Source organism: Pieris rapae, chromosome 23, assembly GCF_905147795.1.
Source record: "Pieris rapae chromosome 23, ilPieRapa1.1, whole genome shotgun sequence".
Taxonomy (NCBI): domain Eukaryota; kingdom Metazoa; phylum Arthropoda; class Insecta; order Lepidoptera; family Pieridae; genus Pieris; species Pieris rapae.
The window spans coordinates 1,820,908-1,842,104 of NC_059531.1; the positions used below are offsets into that span (position 1 = coordinate 1,820,908).

Sequence of the window (21,197 nt, forward strand, 5' to 3'; positions counted from 1 at the left end):
TACGACAGAAAGAGAGTCTCTAATGTTATATACCACCAGAGCTAAACGTTACCGGCATTTCCTGAGTACTCTTTTCTTGCCTAGATTCCTATTCGGATTTGTAGAAGATTAACAGAGATGATAACTGACCTTCCCAGCACCAACAAGACCAGCGACGCCGATGAAATCCCCAGGTGCAGCTGTTATATTAATGTTTCTCAATGTATGAACGATTGGATTCGGTAACCAACTGGCCGTGACGTTGGACAACACCAGACCCGTGTTGTGATGTTTGTCCTTATACCCATTTTCCTTTTCACCACCGTTTAAGATGACATTTCCGTTTTCATACTTCGTACCTTCAACTTTCTCCGGCGAATAGAGTTCTTCTAAGCTAAGGAAATCCTGTAACAAACATTATTTATTTACAGTTACAAAAAACATAAATATACACAATAGACGGCCTTATTGTTGACAAGCGATTTCTTCCAGGCAACAATAAAACAGCTAATTAAATCAAAATGCTAGCGACTGAATTGAATATTGATCTTTAATGAAATGTCTAGAGATTCAATTAACTCTCTGATTAAATTACTTTACTGCGATATGTATGTATATTTCTATGAAAGTCGTAAATAAACTCCAATAGAAACTTCGACGAAGACTTTTTTTTTTAATTTTAAAGGCAGTGTTAGTAGTATCAGCCAAACGAGCACCATGTATAAACATAATAAAAGTTATCTGTTGCATTTTTTATAACACTATAATATTTTTTTTGTAGCTTTTTAGTTTTAAGTACATGGGGTTCACATATAATTATCATCAAATCATTGTTTACAAAATATTGTAAAAACTATTAAAAAAAATAAGTACGATTCTACTCCATATGAAACTACCTTTTGGAAGGGGCAACTAAGTATCGTTTTGACTTCTTTTTTTTTTTTTTTTCATTTTCAAAGGTGCCTTTTTGATACTAATTTCCTCCTTACAGACAATTGTGTACCTATTTTGATATAAAGAATATAATGAAACGAGGTGTCTGTACCAGCGACTGAATCCATCGTGTCCTACACTGGGAAGAAATCGTTTGATAAGCCGTTGCATCCTTATTTCCTTTTTTATAGAACAAAGGGCAAACAGGCAGGAGGCTCACCTGATATTAAGTGATACCGCCCATGGACACTCTCAATTCCAGAAGGCTCGCGAGTGCGTTTCCGGCCTTTTAAGAATTGGTACGCTCTTGAAGGACCCTAAGTCGAATTGGTTCGGAAATGTGGGCAGCTGGTTCCACAAAGTGGTCTGTTATCTGAATCTATGACCAGTACAGTTGAAATGATTATATATATAAAGAAAACACTTTTTTACGGAGAATAGTTATGTATAATTGTATTTAAACTTAACCGACGTAAAAAAAACTTGGCGATTAAAAAGAGTGGCGGAGAGTTTATTGCCAGTTCGTCTCTTCCGTTCTACGCCCTTGATTTGTGAACTGGCAGTAAATGTAAAATTAGAATCATTTAATATTTATTTTTTTGACGTTCATAAGTGTACCTACATTATGTTACCTATATGAATAAATAAATTTTGACTTTTATATAGTTACTCACCTCCAATCTTCGAACAGATACCCTTGCTTCCGCAAGACAAGCAAGAGCAAGAGGAAAGAATATATTACACGCCAATTGCAGCAAGTTATAATACTGTACGAGTGAGAATGTAATTGTCGATCTTATATCACCTCCAATCAATACAAACGCAACAACAGCTGAGAACAAAATAAATCTCTCGGTGAAAACAGTCAGCGCTGTAGAGAATCCCTTTATAAAGGATGTGTGTAGGATAAATTTTACTTCGTATCTGAAACAAATAGAAAATTTAAGCTTATTTAAGTGCGAAATGAACTGGCAACACTCACGTGAACGAAGGTTAATCTTGTTTATGATCGACGTTCTTACACTGGCAACACTAAAGGAATAAAGTTTAATCTTAAGGTCGATATCCTTATAATGGAAACACTAAATGGAGCAAACTTTAATCTAATTTCAGTTTGATCTGCTTATACTGGCAACACTTAAAGGTACAAAGTTTAATCTTATTTAAGTACAAAGTGGATACACTGGTGTTACCACACTAAAGTGAACAAATTTTAATGTTATTTCAGTTCAAAGTGCTTTACTTACTGATTTACTTATACGTACTTACTTAACTATACGTTTATAGTAAATAGTCATTTCGATAAGAGAACATTGGCCGCCTTTAAACTGTATTAGAGATCATATATTTAAACTAGCTGCCCCCGCGAACTTCGTTTCTTCTTTATGTGAATATAATAAATAAAGATTTGTCCTCTATCTGCAGGAGGCATGGTGAAATTGGAGCACGCACTTATATACTCGTGAGAACAACACGCAAATACGCAGTAGAAACAACTAATATCACCGCATACACGAATTCAAGTACGACCAGTCACCACAAGTATCACCCGTTCACGAGTATGACGCATGGCCAGCCATCGGCCCCCTCGCCATATTTTAGGGAGAGAGAAAACCCGACGCATGGACGCCGCCACAAGCAATGACATTTAAGTCAGCTTGACGATTCTTGAAATGGACTTGGCTTCACAAGAAAATAGTAATAATACTAATTATACTGAAATAATTTGATAGCATTAAAATTGAAACATCGTAATAATCATAAACACGGTACTAGCTAATCCATTAGCAGAAGCTATAAGTCGATTAGAAGACAATACCGCCAATCTATTCCTTAATAATGTCAAGATTATATTGATATAGTGATAAAAATATATACTGATAAAGAATATATATTAAATATTGAACTCGTTTACTGCAAAGTTTACCCTCGACCAGGTACACTTTATGAATATGATTTTTAGAAAATTTTAAGTGATACTTTTTATCGGCTTTGGAAAAAAATTTACCAATGACGGATAATTTTTAAATTTATCTTTAAAATTATCCGTATATTTCTATGTTACATATTTTGGTTACCATAAGGCATCAATAACAGAAACATATAATAACGATATCAATGATAATAAATAATAGTAATAATTGTATTACAATGAATGAAATTCTGTAATACTATTGTAGTAATAAGGTAAAATGAAATAATTGTATTATTTATATTCATGTCTGGTAATAAAAGCATTTTGTTAAACTTTATCCAATTTAAAATTATTGAACCAATTTCTGTAAAGTTGCATATAGAAGATCATTTTTCGAAAAATGGTTATAAAGAAGTTTCACTTCTTACGTGTGTACACCCGCACACATTTTTTTAAATTGGATCTCGCTGTCGATTTAAAGGACAGCTTAATACTAATCTTAGGGTCGCAGTCTGCATCGAAAACATGAGAATTTAGATTCGAAAGCGCGAAAAGTCTTACGTACTGCAATTAAGGTACTTGCAATAAAACCTGTTTGTCATTTAAAAATAATTCTCTAAGTCTTAATAATAAATAGTCTCTAAACTTGGTTGCATTAAAAAAACACAATACATAAGAATTATAAAGGCCGGCCTTATCACGATCTCTTCCAGGCAACCGTAGTAAAGGAAAAATTAAAAAAAGAAATAGGATCCATAAAGTGACAGAAGTGCATAAAGAAATTTTATATGAAAAAATATATAGAACCTTAATCTAAAGATATAAAAAAAAAATATGAAAAAATCAAGCTAAAAACTAAAAAGATAGTAGTAGCAAGTATTTTTGGAGTGTTTTCTGTACCCAATAGTAAAACGTATCGTAATTGTGCCATTTTTGTGCTCTAAAGTATCGGAAAGTCGAAAATAGTATTAAGAATAAGTCATAATTCAATCCCCGCCCATCGCAATGTTTCAACCCAAACCCCCCCCCCCCCCAAATTCGTAGCGTAATACTTGAACTACTTCCATCAAACATCAAAGTACATGTATCATAATATTTTCCGTTGTGTGACGGTATCAATACTTACTTTCGGAGGGTAGCAACAAGTTTCTCAAATGGCTTCTCCCACGCGTACATTTTTATAACCTGCACACCGTTTACAAGTTCGCTCATCACTTTCACTCTCTCGTCCGTCCGTTTCGCTATTTTCCCGCGAAGAGTTCCTTGCTTATTGCTCAAATACACTGAAAATTAAATATTCATATTGACTCCATCCAAAAATTATGGCGACTTCAACAACACAATCTTCTCCTGTCTGTCTTCTCATGTCTTACAAAACAATCTACTCCCGATAATTTGAAACTTAGGGATTAGGGATAAATTTCAAAGTTAGTTTAAATAACCACAAGCCAAATAAATAAGCGATAAGTTTGAAGATGGCTGGATCCATTGAATAATTATTCACACTTTGTTGCAATACAAAATACACAAATAACACCACACATAAAAATTATAAGGAATGCCACGGGCGGCCTTATCGCTAACAAGCGATCTCTTCCAGGCAACCCTAGTAAGGGAAAAAGAAAAAATGATGAGTGCAAAAAGATAAATAATATATTAATTTACATTAATTTACACATTACACAACATGAAAATGGAACAGACAATTTATAAAAGCAAGAAAAAGAAAAAAATCCCGCGTACCAGGAAAAGCAAGCAAAGAAAAGCATAATAATTCCATATGTAGCTACTAAGAAGGCTAAGTAATAACATAAACGAAAAGAAGTTCGCGGGGGCTAAAATTATTTATTTTATTTATTCACACTTCGTTGCTAGAAAGAAATACAAACAACACAATATATATAAATTACAAGGGATGCAACGGGCGGCCTTATCGCTAACAAGCGATCTCTTCCAGGCAACCCTAGTAAGAAAAGAAAACAATAAAAAAAAATGATGAGTGCAAGAAGTGCATAACCAGAAGTTATATACCGGTTTTTTGGTTACTGTAGTACCCACGTACAAAAGAGTGGGTAAAAAACAAAATATATTTATATTAATCTATAAAACCTTAATCTAGAGAAACTGAAAAAAAAACAATATTAATAACTAACTAAAACTAAAAAGATTATGTTAGGTACCTTGAATAAAAACAGTCTGAAGGAATATCACAGCTAGCGCGGCGAACATGGCCCATTGTATATGTTGCCAGACCAAATACGACACCACTATTACAACGATAGGCATCACCCAGATATAGTGAAGGAACATGGCAACCAAATCGAATCGATTCACATCATTCGACATTAGATTGATCACTTGGCCAGGTTCTGTATTGCTCATTCCAGCACGGTTCAGTTTGAGAATCTAGAAGAATGTTTAGAATTGTTTAATATTTATTAGCGCATTAACGCCCAAACCACACTAATCCACACCCCACATACACACCATCACGTGCATACCCACACTTTTACACCATCACACAACACAACTAATTTAAGCTTAGTTAAATAAATTAAATCACAATTAGTCAAATGTATTAAATAATTTTTGTTTGTTTGTTCCCTTTTGTAAATCTTTTTATTGTTAAATGTATTCCATCTTTGGCTATATTCTCAGTGTATGTGTTTGTAATTTTATATAATTTATGTTAGCTGTAGGAGTACTAAATAAATAAATAAATAATCTCAGATTGTTTCAATCAGACCGTGACAGTCCATCGATCACCTATCTGCATCCCAATAACCAAAACCTACGAAGACAATCCATTTTTGGCGACGGATAGAATGCTATCTCTTCGCTCTTTACACTCATATTTGATAATAAACCAAATAAAGTAAATAAAACCGTACAAATAATATTGAAATAAACATGTCTATGATTAAAACATATCAAATATGTAGCTTTTTAATTATTTTAAAAACTGGTTAAATTCAAATCATAAGATAGGATATTGGCACAGTTGAAGTGTCATTTTCATACAAAGGTCTATCCACATACATCAATCCTATCTATAATGGATAGCTTATATCGACAGATGGTTATTACAATTCGTCGATTGGTTATTGGCACGCTTTTACCTATATTTGGATAAAGATGTCTATATCATATAGGCAAAAATGAATTGAGATAGTTTATTGGGTTTGGGCGTTAGTACTCCTTACTCGGATGGAGCGGGGTCATAGTAGCGGTGCCCACTCGGATCCGTGCGAGCGTCTCGTTTATTTTTTCAAACCATTGCCATCCCCTAGCTCTCGGATCAGAGTATTTAATTAATCAAAGTTCGCCATAAAAAGTTTTGGTTTCCGGCTTTTTTATTATTACTTCATACGCAAGTTTCGAAGCTACAACCAGCTATATATATATATATATATATTATACTAGCTGACCCGGCAAACGTTGTTTTTATAATTAACAAAAAAAACATAAGGGATGATTGTAGAGGGGTGAAAATTTAGGGTTTCATGTATTTTTGTATGGTGTATCGTAAAAAAATAAAAAACGAATTTTGTCTAAAAAAATAAATAAAAAAAATTAGGGGTTAACCACCCTTAACATTTAGGGGGATGAAAAAGATGTTGTTCGATTCTCAGACCTACCCAATACCCTATACCCTACCTACGCACACAAAATTTCATGAGAATCGGTCGAGCCGTTTCGGAGGAGTTCGGTTACTAACAACGTGACACAAGAATTTTATATATAAGATGTATACCTTTCTATATATCAGCGAGCAGCAGGCTATCCTCACCCGCATGCCAACGCAGCCTTGTCCCAATTGAGAGTGGCATAAAAATATCGCAGTGTTCACTGTTATGAAATTCAATAGGAAATTGTAAATGTGAGCGTCTCTGTAAGACTCCGGTGTTTTTTCTCCGGAAAAATATCCAATGAACAACGCTAGCGTATATGGTATCATGGGCCTGAAAGAAGAAGAGGGATGTAGTCAATAATAAACAGCTGAAATGTAAGATTCTTCTTTAATTTTGATGTTGTTTTGGAGTAGAGACTTGGGGCGTGGGGTTTATGTGTACAGCTAATTAAAGATTTAAAACCTGGGGGGGTATCGGTGACCCCATTGCTTTCCCAACAAATAATTATCGCATTACAAGAGGAAGGTCCAGAAATGAAAATACTGCCACAGGACCAAACTTTTTCAATTTGTTTGAATTTTCTATTTATCAATTATTTATTATTGTTACTATGTAAGAAATAAGAATATAGTCTGATGTTAATCAGTTCGTTGCTTGTGGAGTAGAACCTTGGGCCGTGGGGTTCATGTGCACAGCTAATTAAACATTTAAGTTGGCACCTGGTACCAGTAACCTCAGAGCAGGGGCATTCCTCAACGAAGAAGTATCGCAAATCAGCGAGGAAATGCCGCTAGCATTTGCTGCTAGCCGCAAGGACGGGAGCCAAACTTTTCAAAATTTGTTTTAATTTTCTATTTATCCATTTTTATTATTATTTATACTTCGTATATACTATATATAAACAAAATATCATAAATTATTAGAAATGTAACGAGCGGCCTTATCGCTGTCAAGGCAACCTTTTCAGGCAACCCTAGTAAGGGAAAAACTAAATAAAGAAATATGATGAGTATTTGAAGGTTCATAACCAAATCAACAAATTAAAACTGAAATACATTACTAAAATTAATCTTATAGAATTGCTAAACAACTTATGATTACTATGTAGGTTAATATAATTGTAAATACTGTATATATGTGTGTGTTGGAAATAAATATATTGTCATATGTCTAATAATAAACGTTTTAATATTTTCTGTCTAATAATGTCTATTAATGTTTTAGCTTAATAGACTCAACCCGCCATTAGAATTAAAAAAACCGAACAAATTTTTAATATCCGGGTCTCAGATTTATGTATTCTTTAATTGTCTTCTAATAGCCAAGTAGCTGATCAACCCGTGCCTGACACACGTCGTCGACTTTTCCCAGTTTCCTCATAATGTTTTCAACAACTCAACTCAACTGTGCAGCCAATTGTACACCAACGGGTTGAGAGTGAGACTTTAAAGCCACTAGGGCAAAACACTGGACAGATGACTGCTGTAATGCATTTACATTCAGCCGTAGTGAGCAGAGAAGTGGGCAGGACGAGTGTGTAAACGCGATACATACAACGAAGTAAATGAGGTGTAAGAGAGTTCCATAGATAATAAATTACAGATACAACTCACCATAGTATAATAAAAAGTATCCCGACCAGTATACCAATTAACATATACTCAAGCCAAAAGCACGAAATCAAAGCTCGTTGGAGCGACGGCTTTGTGTTATCAGTGCGTGATCTTTTCAGTTCTTTATTCCAGGCCTCCTCAAGACGATCGCCAAGTTTGCCTGAATGGTCGATGTCCCTCGCCTGCCACAGGTCCTCCACGTTGATGCCATGCTTGTAGCCTTTGTAAAATAATGGTAGGCTCCAACTGAAAATAAAATTATTCTTTACTCAAATGCCAAACTAAAATCATTTAAATAAATTAAATAAATAAATTTGTTAGATATCTATTCCACTCCCCTTGCCCCGCAAAACTTATACCGGTACCTGACGCAACACCGTAATAAAAAGAGATGGACAACATATACCAGTAGCCCCCGACACGTACTAACGGATGATACCCAGACCAGATGATACAATGACAAATTAAAAGCCGGCCGCAATAATAACAGTAGCCATAAAAAACAGATTAGGGTAAAAAACCGCCTACACCGGGGAAGGCGAGGACCTTTTCTGCGTACTTCGCTCACTCCAGTGAGCTTCCGTCCTGCCCTTCAGGCGATTGACGGCCGAAGCCGAAGCCCTTACGCCACTTGCGGGAAACAAACAAACAAACAAAGTGCATATGTAACAAACGATTGGATTCAATGAGGGAATTCAATATTATTTCACAGTAAAAATAGTGTGCGAATTTTTTGTAGATATGGGCCCGCCTTAAATTTTTAATAAAAAATAATTTAAAGAAAAGTCTAATTATTTAATATTTATAAAATCTATTTAAATCATTGTAAATTTTTTATCAAAATTAATAATATTTAAGTTAATTTTTTTACTTTTCTATCATCTACTACGTATGTATAGATTTTTTTATATACATTAGGTTTATATAAACAAATAAACGTGGGAAAACCAGATGCTTGTTTAAATTATTTAACCCAAGACAAGTACATTGTGACACGCTCTTTTGTTGTAGAATAGATCTCAATTTGCTCAATTGATGATAATAAACGCGGCATTTGTTGAATCACATAGCCAAACGAATCTATTAGAGCACACAACAATGGCGCCTTGGATGGATCTGTAATATTTTTAAAACCAGATCGATTTAGGTACCGCACGAGTAGAAAAAACTCTAACACAGTTTCGAACCAGGAGAAATATGATTTTAAATAATTAACCAATTCGACTTAGGGTCCTTCAAGAAAAGAGCGTACCAATTCTTAAAAGGCCGACAACGCACTCGCGAGCCCTCTGGCATTGAGAGTGTCCATGGGTGGCGGTATCACTTAACATCAGGTGAGCCTCCTGCCCGTTTGCCCCCTGTATAAGTATTGCCTTTTTTACTGAGAGTTTTTTACGCCGGCTTTTCTCGGTCTTCTTTGTCGATAATAGGGATGCCTACGAGTCAAATTTAATGACGTGGTATAAGTGATAATAATGATCTTATGAATTATGTTCCAAAATAAACGCTTTATTTAACAAGAAAAACCTTTAAAAAATGTATGCGTCGTTTGATAATCCCGTGACAACAGTAATCCATGTGATAAGCCTCCTCTGCCTGACACCGTCAACTGTTTCGTTCGCAAGTTTTCTTAAAATGTTTGATAAATAAAAATATAAAATTTATTGGTGCACAGACGGGGATCGAACCTACGACCGATGGACTTCGCATCGTTTCCCGTGGCTATATTTTAAATATAACAATGCAGTGTTGAATTGGCACGCGGCCATTTGAAAGATAACATTCATATGAAACGCAAATATAAAGAGATAACCTGATAAAGCTAAGCATGTGATTTGCGCACATAATATTATGAAAGCAGATTTAATACGCTGTTTTTATGGCATTAGTATTCACTTTATGCCACTTTCTAGAATTAGCTGGTTTGTGGCCTAGACCTATTATTATTTATTCGGGCCTGGGACTAGTGCAGGCTACTTCTAATTAATTTGCTATATTTGTTTTAAATTTTGTTTGATGATTTGCTTCACTATTTAGATTTGATTTGCTACGCCGGCTTTTTCTGTCGGCCTACACCCTCTGTCTTCTTTGCCGATGAGTAGGGATGCCTACAGGCTCGAATTTAATGACGTGGAATAAGTGATACCATGATGATCGTATGTTCCAAAATAAACGTATTTAATTTTTTTATTTTATTCTGGTTGGTTTGAATAACATTAAAAATTCTTTTTTTTAATTACCAAAGAGGTTGAACGCCAACCTATGACAATGTTACTGGCAATTAAAAAAAAGCGCGCGAAGTTAAAAAGAAAAAGTAAAAGCGCGGGAAACAGTCTTTTATTATTGCTCGTTAAAATTTCTATTAAAGATAAAATTTATGCCTTGAATTAATTAAAATGAACATTCACATGAATGAACATTCCTCAATAAAATGTATTAGACCTTTTAGCTAGGAATGTAATATTATAAAAGTCAATGAACACGGGAGGTATGCAACCGAACATAAGTTATGTTACTTATATACGCGGCATGCCTTTTAATTTATATCCTTTCCATATTTCCCGGCAATTTTAAATTTGGAACTATATGTATTGGAATATGTTTTAAATTTGAATCTCAAAACAGTGAAAGTATTATAGTCCAAGAGCCCGTGAGTGCTAGACCTTCGGATTTTAAAAAAAGCTGAAAAATTTTCTGTGTCCCTAGTACAAGGAAATGATCCAAATGATCTGAGGCAGCGGTGGCTTTGGCAGGGTACAGGTAACAAAGTTGTATAAAATACCATCTCAAATTTATCATAAAATAAAACTGATTTTTTAATATTTGATTGGGTTCGGGGGTTAAACGCTTAAAGTTGTTACCCACTTTCAAACATAGAGTTTTATTGTAAATATATTTGAATATTCTACAACCGCTTCTCGGGTGAAGAATTTTTGAATGAAAACGATGAAAGTAAATTTTTACGGTCACAAAAAACCGACACCTTGAAGTTAGATATACTTAGTCAACCTTTTTTTTGTGATGTATAAATAAACTTTAAATAACTATGCTATGCGTTATAATCAAACTTTCAATGTATTAAATTCAGTTTTTGTATGATCAGTGTCGTTTTTTCTACAAACGTAGAACAAGACGGAATGTAAAAATAAAAAAAACATATGTGCAATTCACACATGGTAGAAGTGAAACCTTCAAAAACAAAGTTTTTATAATTAATCAAATATAAATTAATCATTTTCCACTATCTTAATGTGTGTGTCCTTTAAAAACAGTATATTTTAATGATACATTTTAATTTATAAGTTTAATATAAATCTTTAATTTGGCAAAAACTAAAACAACCAAAGTTTGAAATTCGATCAAATGAAAAAGCTGCAGCAAAGAGAGGCTGTATAATGCCTCCTATCTCATTTTCTCCCACGTTAAATCTTATGAATTTATGTTTCAGTCTCACTTTACCGCTGCATCCGGTTTGAAATCACGACGATTTTAAAGAAGTTTATCTATCTCATTTTCTCCCACGTTAAATCATATGAATTAATGTTTCTGTCTCTTTTTACTGTCGCTTTTCCGTTGGTTTGAAATCACAACGATTCTAAAGAAGTTTCACTTCAAAAAAAATTATCATGTTACTCCAAAGAAATATATATAACACGTGTACATAATTACTCACACGTTTATTTTTATTTTGACTCCACAGCTAGCATTCTAAATTGTCAACAACACAATTTACAAATTTAACAAAAATTCAAGCCATAATTAAAAAAAAACATGGAAGTGTGTTTTCAATTATACGTTGACTGATAACGTTGGAATTCTTGTAACAATTTTAACCGACTTCAAAAGGAGGTTATCGAAGATGAATGTGTGATTAATTTGGTATTCGGTAAGTGCGTTTTAATGAAACAAGGCCAGACCAAAACAGCTATGTACCGATGTAAGGCTGTCAAGAATTTGATGATGAAGGCAAGAAATAAAATACGGTGTGAAAGTTGGAAACCTTCTCCGCGGACATGGGCATAGAGTAAAAAACAAAGTCGCTTTCTATATCCCTATATCCCTATGTATGCTTATATCTTTAAAACTTCGCAACGGATTTTGATGCGTTTTTTTAAATTTAATTACTACATAGTATATAACAAAGTCGCCTTCTATGTCCCTATGTCCCTTTGTATGCTTAAATCTTTGAAACTACGCAACGGATTTTGATGCGGTTTTAATAGACAGAGTGATTCAAGAGGAAGATTTATATGTTTAATAACATCCATTAAAGAGTAGAGAAGGACTGTTATTTTTGAGGTTTCTAATGTGATGTCGTATATAATTACATTTTTTCCGCTTACATTGCAAACGCAGGCTGAACCCTACGAGTTTTATCAAAATAATGTACTAACTATTGTACACATTGAAAAGGTCTACAGAAAAGTCCGTGATGGCATATGTTTATCTGTTATGGATAACCCACAATAACTTTTTTTTGTCATTTACTTTTTACGACAAATAATGGCTAATTTTCGAAGCGATTTTAACCAATACAGCTTTAATCCTTAACCAATTAAATACCTTGAATACATTGTTCATTTAATATCATAATTTTAATTTAATACAGCCCATTACAGCTTATTTAGCAGCGATCGAACGCGTATATTATCGGATATATTAAGAATCGTTTCATCTCATTGTTATTATCATTAATATTATTCGGTCATTAACATATACAAATATATATAAAATGTTTAATTCATATTTAAAATTACCTGTCAAACCAAGTGTACAACAAAAACTTCAGGGGTTTTTGATCGTTCCTTTGTTCAAGTTAATGTAAAATCAGTGATGTGAATTATAGTGAATCAAGTCATAATTGAAGTATTTAATTTGCTACCCTAAGTACTAGATCAACAAGCTTTTACAATAAAAAAAGAAAACAGAAAGAAACTCGGGGACTGCCGCGTTAAAGCTATTGCATAGCATTTTTTATCAACCTATGCAATTATAATTGTTTATTTATTTTTTATTTATGCAGTATTTTTTTTTTCTTTGACATTAATTCAATCTACCAGACTCAGACCAGACTAACAAGCCTATATATCTCGTCAGAGAGATGTGACACGCAGTATGCGTTCTGTCCTGCTCTAATGCATACGGGGCGCACCTTTTTTACGTCATAGTGTGTTAGGTTATTTTGGTTACGGAATTTCTTGATTCGGTCGCCGCGCTCAATGCCTGCGATAAAATCTATGCAATAGCTTTTCACGTATCTCCGCGTGGCGATCAGTCCTTCAAGAAAAGAGCGTACCAATTCTTAAAAGGCCGGCAACGCACTCGCGAGCCCTCTGGCATTGAGAGTATCCATGGGCGGCGGTATCACTTAACATCAGGTGAGCCTCCTGCCCGTTTGCCCCCTGTTCTATAAAAAAAAAGTATGAGCAAAATCATTGTTTTTCTGATTGACGTGTTTTTCTGTGACGATGAAAACCATCGTGTTTCATCGTATTGTTTGACTTAAGCGTTAATACAAACAATACCACGATTATTTAACTTTGCATGCTTCTTATGATGTAAGGGATTTTAGATTTAAGAATATAATTAAATCAACTTCAGTTTAATATCAACCACCTTAGAAATAGGGTCTAGTATCGACCATAGTTTACTTGTAATATTTTAGTTATTTTTTTTTACAGAACAAAGTTTTATTAGATAAATACAGTTATTACACACTAAACAACATTTGAAAATCTGAAATTATGTACAAGATCAAGGATTTTACACTAAATATCAACCACACAACATACACATATTAAAGTTAACATATAAACTTAAAATTATTAAAATAATAAAAACTAATATCCAGGTCAATAAAAATCACATGTGGTTGTACCTATATATACTATAATTTTAAACAAATATACAAATAATTTGCTATATTTGTTTTAAAATAAGTATTGTTTGATGATTTGCTTTTTTTAAAAGAGTACTGACAGTTTTTTACGCCGGCTTTTTCTCTCGACCTACACCTGTCTTCTTTGCCGATGAGTAGGGATGCCTACGAGTCAAATTTAATGACGTGGAATAAGTGATACCTTGATGATCTTATGCTCCAAAATAAACGTATTTTTTTAACAAGATAAAAATGTTTAAAAAAATGTAATAATGTTTGTAAAAAAAACAACACTAACAATAGAAAAAGGGTATTTAATACATTTAAATATTATTATATATTAGTTAAATAAAGCTTATATAAATAATACATAAAAAAAATTCAACATATTTAAAGAAATCATTTTTTATTTTAAAATATTGACTATGTTCAGGGTGTCGGTATTTTGTGACCGTGTGACGCATCGTAAAAATTTACCTACATAATTTTTCCCTAACGCACCAAAAGAAGTATAAATTCAAAACACATCTCTGATAATTTACACAGACGCATCGTTAATAAAGACAATGACAAACCACAGACATGTAAACACTTACAATCAATAAAAAATATATCGATCTTTCCTGTTTTTCAACCTTGACCTAACATAACCGTTAAAATCAGGGCTCGTTATTTTATATCATGTAGTTATTCAGATATGAATTTTTAGGGAAATATGAAAAAGATTAGTCGACATCACAGGAGACCGAAGAGCTGGCAGCTACATTGGACAAAGAATTAGTCTAGCTATTCAAAGGGGGAACGCTGCCAGTATCTTCGGAACCTTGCCTAAAGGGACTCCTTTTAATAATATATTTCAGTTACTATATATATATATATATATATATATATATATATATATATATATATATATATATCTTTTATACATAAATTGTTTATCTATGTAATCTGTTTTGGCTTTCTGCATTGTTTTAGTATTTTGTATTATAATATGTATAAGTATAAGCTGTTAGATAACTTATAATTAAATAAATAAATAAAATAAATATTTACGGTAAGTTAGTAATGTAATGTATTTTTTATTTATATTGAATAAATAACGCATTATATAGTATTTAATTATTTCTGTATAGGTTAAGAATATTGTAAATACTGTATATTTATTGAATACATTATTTATTACTTTTGGAAAATATGTACTATTCAATAAATGATTATTCGCGTGAGACATTTTAATTGGTACAAATTTAATATGTACGATACAGATAATATAAGAATTGAGTTTGACTGATAATGTAAAATGTAAATTAAGATAAATTAGCGCGCCACTGTGTGTGGCAGAATATGCGAACGATTTACGATTGTAACACATTAACATTTTGTACCATATTCTTGCAATAAATAATATTATTATTATTACTACATAGATAGTATACAGAAGGAAGGAAACTACGCAAGTAAATGTAAGAGACGCCAGATAAAATCGTCTTGCGACACGAGTGAGTTTTTGAGAATGTACGTTCAGAAAAGAACTGATCTCTCTGAACTGATCAAGAAAAGACCCTTAAGGAGAGTGGAGGAAGTTGTGCGGCGCCACCAACATGACCTTCAGAAATGAAGAATGTGACTAAAGATTCGGGAATTATAAAAAAAAACAAATCAATAAATCTAAAACAGATTTGACGATTATTTAAATGGTCCTATTCCTTAATGATTTGCTCCATTTCAAACAATTTGTATGACTCAAAACTTGGCGATTACAAAGAGTGGCGGAGAGTTTTTGCCAGTTCTTCTCTTCCGTTATACGCCCTTGATTTGAGAACTGGCAGTAAAAGTAAAATTAGAATCATTTCATGTATATTTCTTTTTTTTTTCACAAGAGTACATTATGTTACCTATATGAATAAATGATTTTTGATTTTGTTTGATTTTATTTGAAAGAAAGTCCATTTGTGCACAGCAGGGATCGAACCTACGAGCCCACGGTTTAGAATCGCACGCTGAAGCTACTTAGCCAACTACTCTATCTCTTTTAGGAGAGATTAAACAGTTAAGCGACAAAGCATTAAGAAATTAAGTAAATAATCATTAAATTATAAACAAATCGATCATTAGTACTAAGTATCTTGTCGTAATAAACTGCTTTTGTTTGAAAAATAAGTTGTATTTGTCTAATTCAAGCATGATAACTTGCGATGCGGCGATCGCGACGCCATCTTGTCTAAAAGGTTTCAAATATCCTTTTAGACAAGATGAAGTCCTTATTTATTTATTTTTCTATTTATTTAGTAATCCTATAGCTAACATTAATTATATATAATAACAAACAAATACACTGAAAGTATAGCAAAAAACTAGAATACATGATACATTTTACTAGAAAAAGATTTAGAAAAGGCAACAAACAAACAAAGAGTATTTATTTATTTATTAACACTTCGTTGCATTACATAAAAGGTTAAAAAAATATATATTAAACATAATTTAATGAAAAGCAACTGGCGGCCTTATCTCTTTAGAGCGATTTCTTCCAGACAACCACTGAGTAAAGGAAAAGAAATATTTAATACATTTAACTACTTACTTAATTGTGATTTAATTTATTTAACTAAGCCTAAATTGGTTGTTGTCCTTATATTATTAATTGTTTTAAGCCAGAAAAAAGAACAGTTTAGTTGGTTTTGTCAAGACAAAGAATTTTGAATTATTTTTAAAATCTCAGTCAAACAAACTGGATGTTTTTATACACTTAAGTACTTAACTCATAAAAAACAAATATAGTGTATCTAACTATATTCTCAACGTACATAGTAATAATAATAATTAACAAATAGAAAATTAGGGGTGCTCATTCGCCTGAAGGGCAGGACGAAGCTGACTTTTTTCACCTAATCCAATTTTAATATTTATTAGGTACTTACGTATTAACGCCACCGCGGCAAATATATAATAACTATTTAATGTTATTTCTGATGTTATGTGATACCGCCTATGTGCATGTGCATGTGCCCATGCGCACACTCACATTGCATGTGCGTAGCCGGCCTTTAAGAATTGGTACGCTCTATTCTTGAAGGAACGTACATTTAGCGTACATCTATATTTTTACTCCCTGACTCAAAACATATATACGTTATATACGTTTTAAGTATGTAATGCGTGTATGCTGTGGTCATAATTGGCCATGGCTCAGCATTATGCTGAGGAACAGACTGTTCCACAGAGCTGGTAATTCTGCCAGAGACCACATCAGCTAGTTTGCGCCTCAGTCGTAAAAATATGTAAGAATAAGAATTAACACTTAGTAGAAAAATAATAATAATAGTAAAAGTTAGCAGTGTAAGCAATGAAGTCTTGTGTAAAAGTGTATAGTAAATAAAATAAAATTAAAAATAAGAATAATTGTTAAATAAATATTTTTTGGATAAAAACTATATTTCGCGTGATTTAGTTGAGGAAGTAGGTAGATGTTTTTTTTTATAAATAAACATCCAGCCGTAAACGAAATAGGTTGATTATAATTTAGCACGTTTTCGTAAGCTTTGTTTTTCTTTTTAAAATATTTGACATATTAAAAATACTGGTAAATATCGATTGTCTATGATAAAATAAAAACAAATATATGCCAAACATAACATGATAAACATATTCAAGATAACTTCCGTCGTTAATAACCTACTTTATATTAACTACAGTGCGAAAATTAAGCGCAATAAAATATTTTTTCCAACAAAAGAGAATCGAGGGATTTGAGATCATACTATCTGTATTATTATTACAATGAATTAACATAGTTAAAAAAACTTATTTGTGTCAAAGAAATGACATCTTTAATCTCTATCTTTCTTTCTTGACAGCTAATTACATCTTTCCGCAAGACAAGCGTCTTTTTTGTATGTAAGCAACCGATATATTAGATTATTAGTCAGTATCTAATCTAATAAAATAGTCGACTACAAGAGATTTGAAATTAATATCCATAAAATTAAAGAATATTATTTCGATAATTATTATTAACAAGTACTTCGCTAATCTTCGCCCGAGGACAGAGCAATTGGGACAGAGTATTGCAATTTCATATTATTTGTGGTAGTTTCGATAATAATACTGAAGTGAATTTACTCTGTAATTTTTAAATAACGAACTATTTTTTTTTAATTTCTGGCAATAGTTATAAGTAGGTAGGTAGGGAAATTAGACGCGAGAAAAAATAAAGAAACACAGAAAGGAAACAAAGGGATAAGCTAGTTAAGAACATAATATTTTTTATTGATTATGAAAGTAAAATTTGTACAATAAAGGAAAAGGCGGGACATTTTCGTCGGAAATAGAACATGTAATTGTAAGGAATTCCGAAAGGAATTACGAACGTTCTTCGTTACTGACATTTCACACTACCGCAAATTTGACCTCACTTGCTTAAATGCTACATGTAAAATGTTTTTATACAATTTAAAAAGATGTCGGCTGCATGTTTTATAATTTAAATAATTGTAAAACAAACGCGTTCATAGAAATGTATATATAAGAATACATTTACATACGTTTTTGAACTAAATCATATATCTCTTGAACATATTAGGCGATAAATTTTGTCATCTGTTATACATACCGTCTTAAAATTCGTGTCGCCATGATATGGTAGCGTTTTTTGATTTGACCTTCACAGCCGTTTGGTCAGCTTATCAACATAAATAGTTATTTGTGAACCTCAAGTATGTGCGACGTTTTTAGCTGAGATATTTTAATATAAATATGCCGTATAAATAAAAAAATATAACGTAAATATTATTAAAATTACTTACCACAAGAATATCTTCGAAATAAAATTCGCTTTGTCATGTGGATTTTTCTCTTTAAGTACGACTTTTGAATCCATTTTCACAATTTACTTCTAATAAGGCACAAAATAGTCATCCAGTCCCAATTTAGGCTCGACGCCACATTATCCAAAATGGCAACTTTCTAGGAATCACAATGGACACAACACAACACAAATCTTCCTCGTAGAAATAACGAATGTATCACAGTAAGTTATAAATAGAATTGTGAGTGGAATTATTAACAAACGGGATTTTGTACGCACGTCGCGTGTGTAAATCGATGTTTTAACATAGGAGCAGCGAACAAGGGACGTACTGGCCGACTGCCGAGTTTAACCCGCCCCTGCCACTCGAGTCGTGGCGATGTGCTGCCCGGACTACTGCTATTTCAGTAGATTGTCATTTTTTACTGAAAAAGAAATAATAATTGAAATGTATAGTAAAACTTAAACGTAGTATGTAGAAACGTAACAAAGATATAATTAAGGTCGCTGGCAATTACATTAACCTACAAAAAACAGTGTCAATATAATTAATTGTTGACATAATATATCACACGAAAGTTATACATTAAATATAAATGGAGTTAGCGCCTAATAAAATATTATATTCAGTCAAGGACTTAGAAAAATATACAAGTTGAAAAGTGATGCCCATAAATAAAAAAAGGATACTTTAAATGTTTAGTTATTACCCTGACAGGTTTATTTACTTGAAAGGGTTCGCAAATTGAATATATTGTATTGCAAGAAAATAGTCTAAATACACATAATAAAAACATAGGTATTTATGTGATTATCTGATACCATCGCATGGGCGGCGTAACATCAGATAACAATTAAATTGCCAAAATGATGAGAATTGTATTTACACTATTTTCTTGAAAGATCCTTATTAGAATTGATTCGAAAATATACCAGTGAGCAGCGGAAGCGAAAAATGGCTTACGAAACGATCAGTGTGGATCGACGGACGATGTTTAAGAGAAATACAGAAACTGATAACTAAATGATACCTAGTGATTCAATAGTGATGAACTAGCCTTTCTAAAATTCTTAACAAAACATACATACATTGTTATGTTAAGGATAAAATTGTTCACTTTAGAAACTTAAAAAATAGGTTTTAGGAAGATATTAATAGAAAATTTATACGTAAATATCCAAATACTTAAAAAAAATAAGCAGCCCTCTAATAGAATTGTGCCACTATGAGGCGTGGGCCCCTCGTTGGGAAACACTGCTCTAAGACGGATCTCAATTAGAAACCTACTGTTTTTTCAGTATATACTGTAATTATCTCAACAAATACTGCTCTCGGTTCATGCTGAATCACGTTCAGTAAACATATGATATGCGAGAGCGTGTGCATAGTACTTTTGTAATGACCAGTTATTACTTCATTGTCCACTGTCGTATGTCCGAACCACAAAGATTTAAGTACAAACAATGAATTCGGTCCTATTTCAGTGTATGACGAAAGATTATATCTGTTAAAACTGTATATAATATATTGAAAAGAGAAAGATTATATAGTTAAACCGATTAATTAGAGATAAGGGGGTGTGTCACGATGGCAATATTCACTTGTCACAGAAAATTGGAGTATATTCGAAAAATTATTTGAAATTTGAATTTCACTTTTTTTAGAAAAACAGGGCAAACGGGTAAAAAGCTCACGTACGTGATAACCACACATAGACACCCACGTTCCCAAAGGGCTAACGATTGCGTTACCGACTATTTAAGATTTCGTACATTTAATTTGCATTTTGGGTTTCGTTAACAATTTTCTAGTTCTAATTTCTGACCATTTTCTTTCCTAAAACCTATCATTTAAGTTTCTTGTTGTAAATAATTAAATTGTTTAATATTAATTATAATGTATTTTACATACATAAGAATGTTAGGAAAGAATGCTATGGTGGAAGAAAGGTTGTGAAACACTGGTCTATACTAATAAATATGATAAAACAATTAATAAAGATATACTATGCGAGCGTAAATAGGACGCCATTGTAACGACATAACTGCTAATAACGTTTTAAAACTTTTTTAATGTTTATTATGATTGTCTTCGGTAAAAACAGTTAAACTAAATTAAAATTAAACATGTAAATTAGTTTGCAAACCGTAATATTCAAGTGACATTTGACAGAGGTCATTGACGTTGCTATATTTGAAACGCATTCGTAGGTACTTCGGCTGTTTTCTTGTCAATAGAAATTTTAACTAGTAAACCCATCTATCAAATACACTATTTGGCAGTATGAAATATGAAGTGTTATCTGTGTTAAACAGCTTAAAAAGCGTTAAGTATATTCTAAAATAGTGATTAACTTCGAAAAGAATAAAAATTATTGATCGATTTCATAAATACAGGTGCGACGCCATCTTGCCTAGAAAAGCGTTTTGGCGCGTAAAT

General features: G+C 32.6%; 1 protein-coding gene across 1 annotated transcript in view; it reads right to left on the bottom strand.

Annotated features, from left to right (window-relative positions):
- The window catches only part of LOC110999441 (ATP-binding cassette sub-family C member 4), a 45,274-nt gene extending 26,159 nt beyond the window's left edge, over nucleotides 1–19,115 (bottom strand). The window contains exons 1-7 of the mRNA XM_045633567.1: nucleotides 18,756–19,115; nucleotides 8,073–8,318; nucleotides 6,582–6,789; nucleotides 5,008–5,233; nucleotides 3,954–4,110; nucleotides 1,587–1,836; nucleotides 130–384 (exon numbers count right to left, since the gene is read on the bottom strand). Coding sequence (XP_045489523.1) covers nucleotides 130–384; nucleotides 1,587–1,836; nucleotides 3,954–4,110; nucleotides 5,008–5,233; nucleotides 6,582–6,789; nucleotides 8,073–8,318; nucleotides 18,756–18,829 — 1,416 coding nt within the window. The 5' untranslated portion in view covers nucleotides 18,830–19,115. The remainder of the gene's footprint in view (nucleotides 1–129; nucleotides 385–1,586; nucleotides 1,837–3,953; nucleotides 4,111–5,007; nucleotides 5,234–6,581; nucleotides 6,790–8,072; nucleotides 8,319–18,755) is intronic.
- Nucleotides 19,116–21,197: the final 2,082 nt, after the last annotated feature.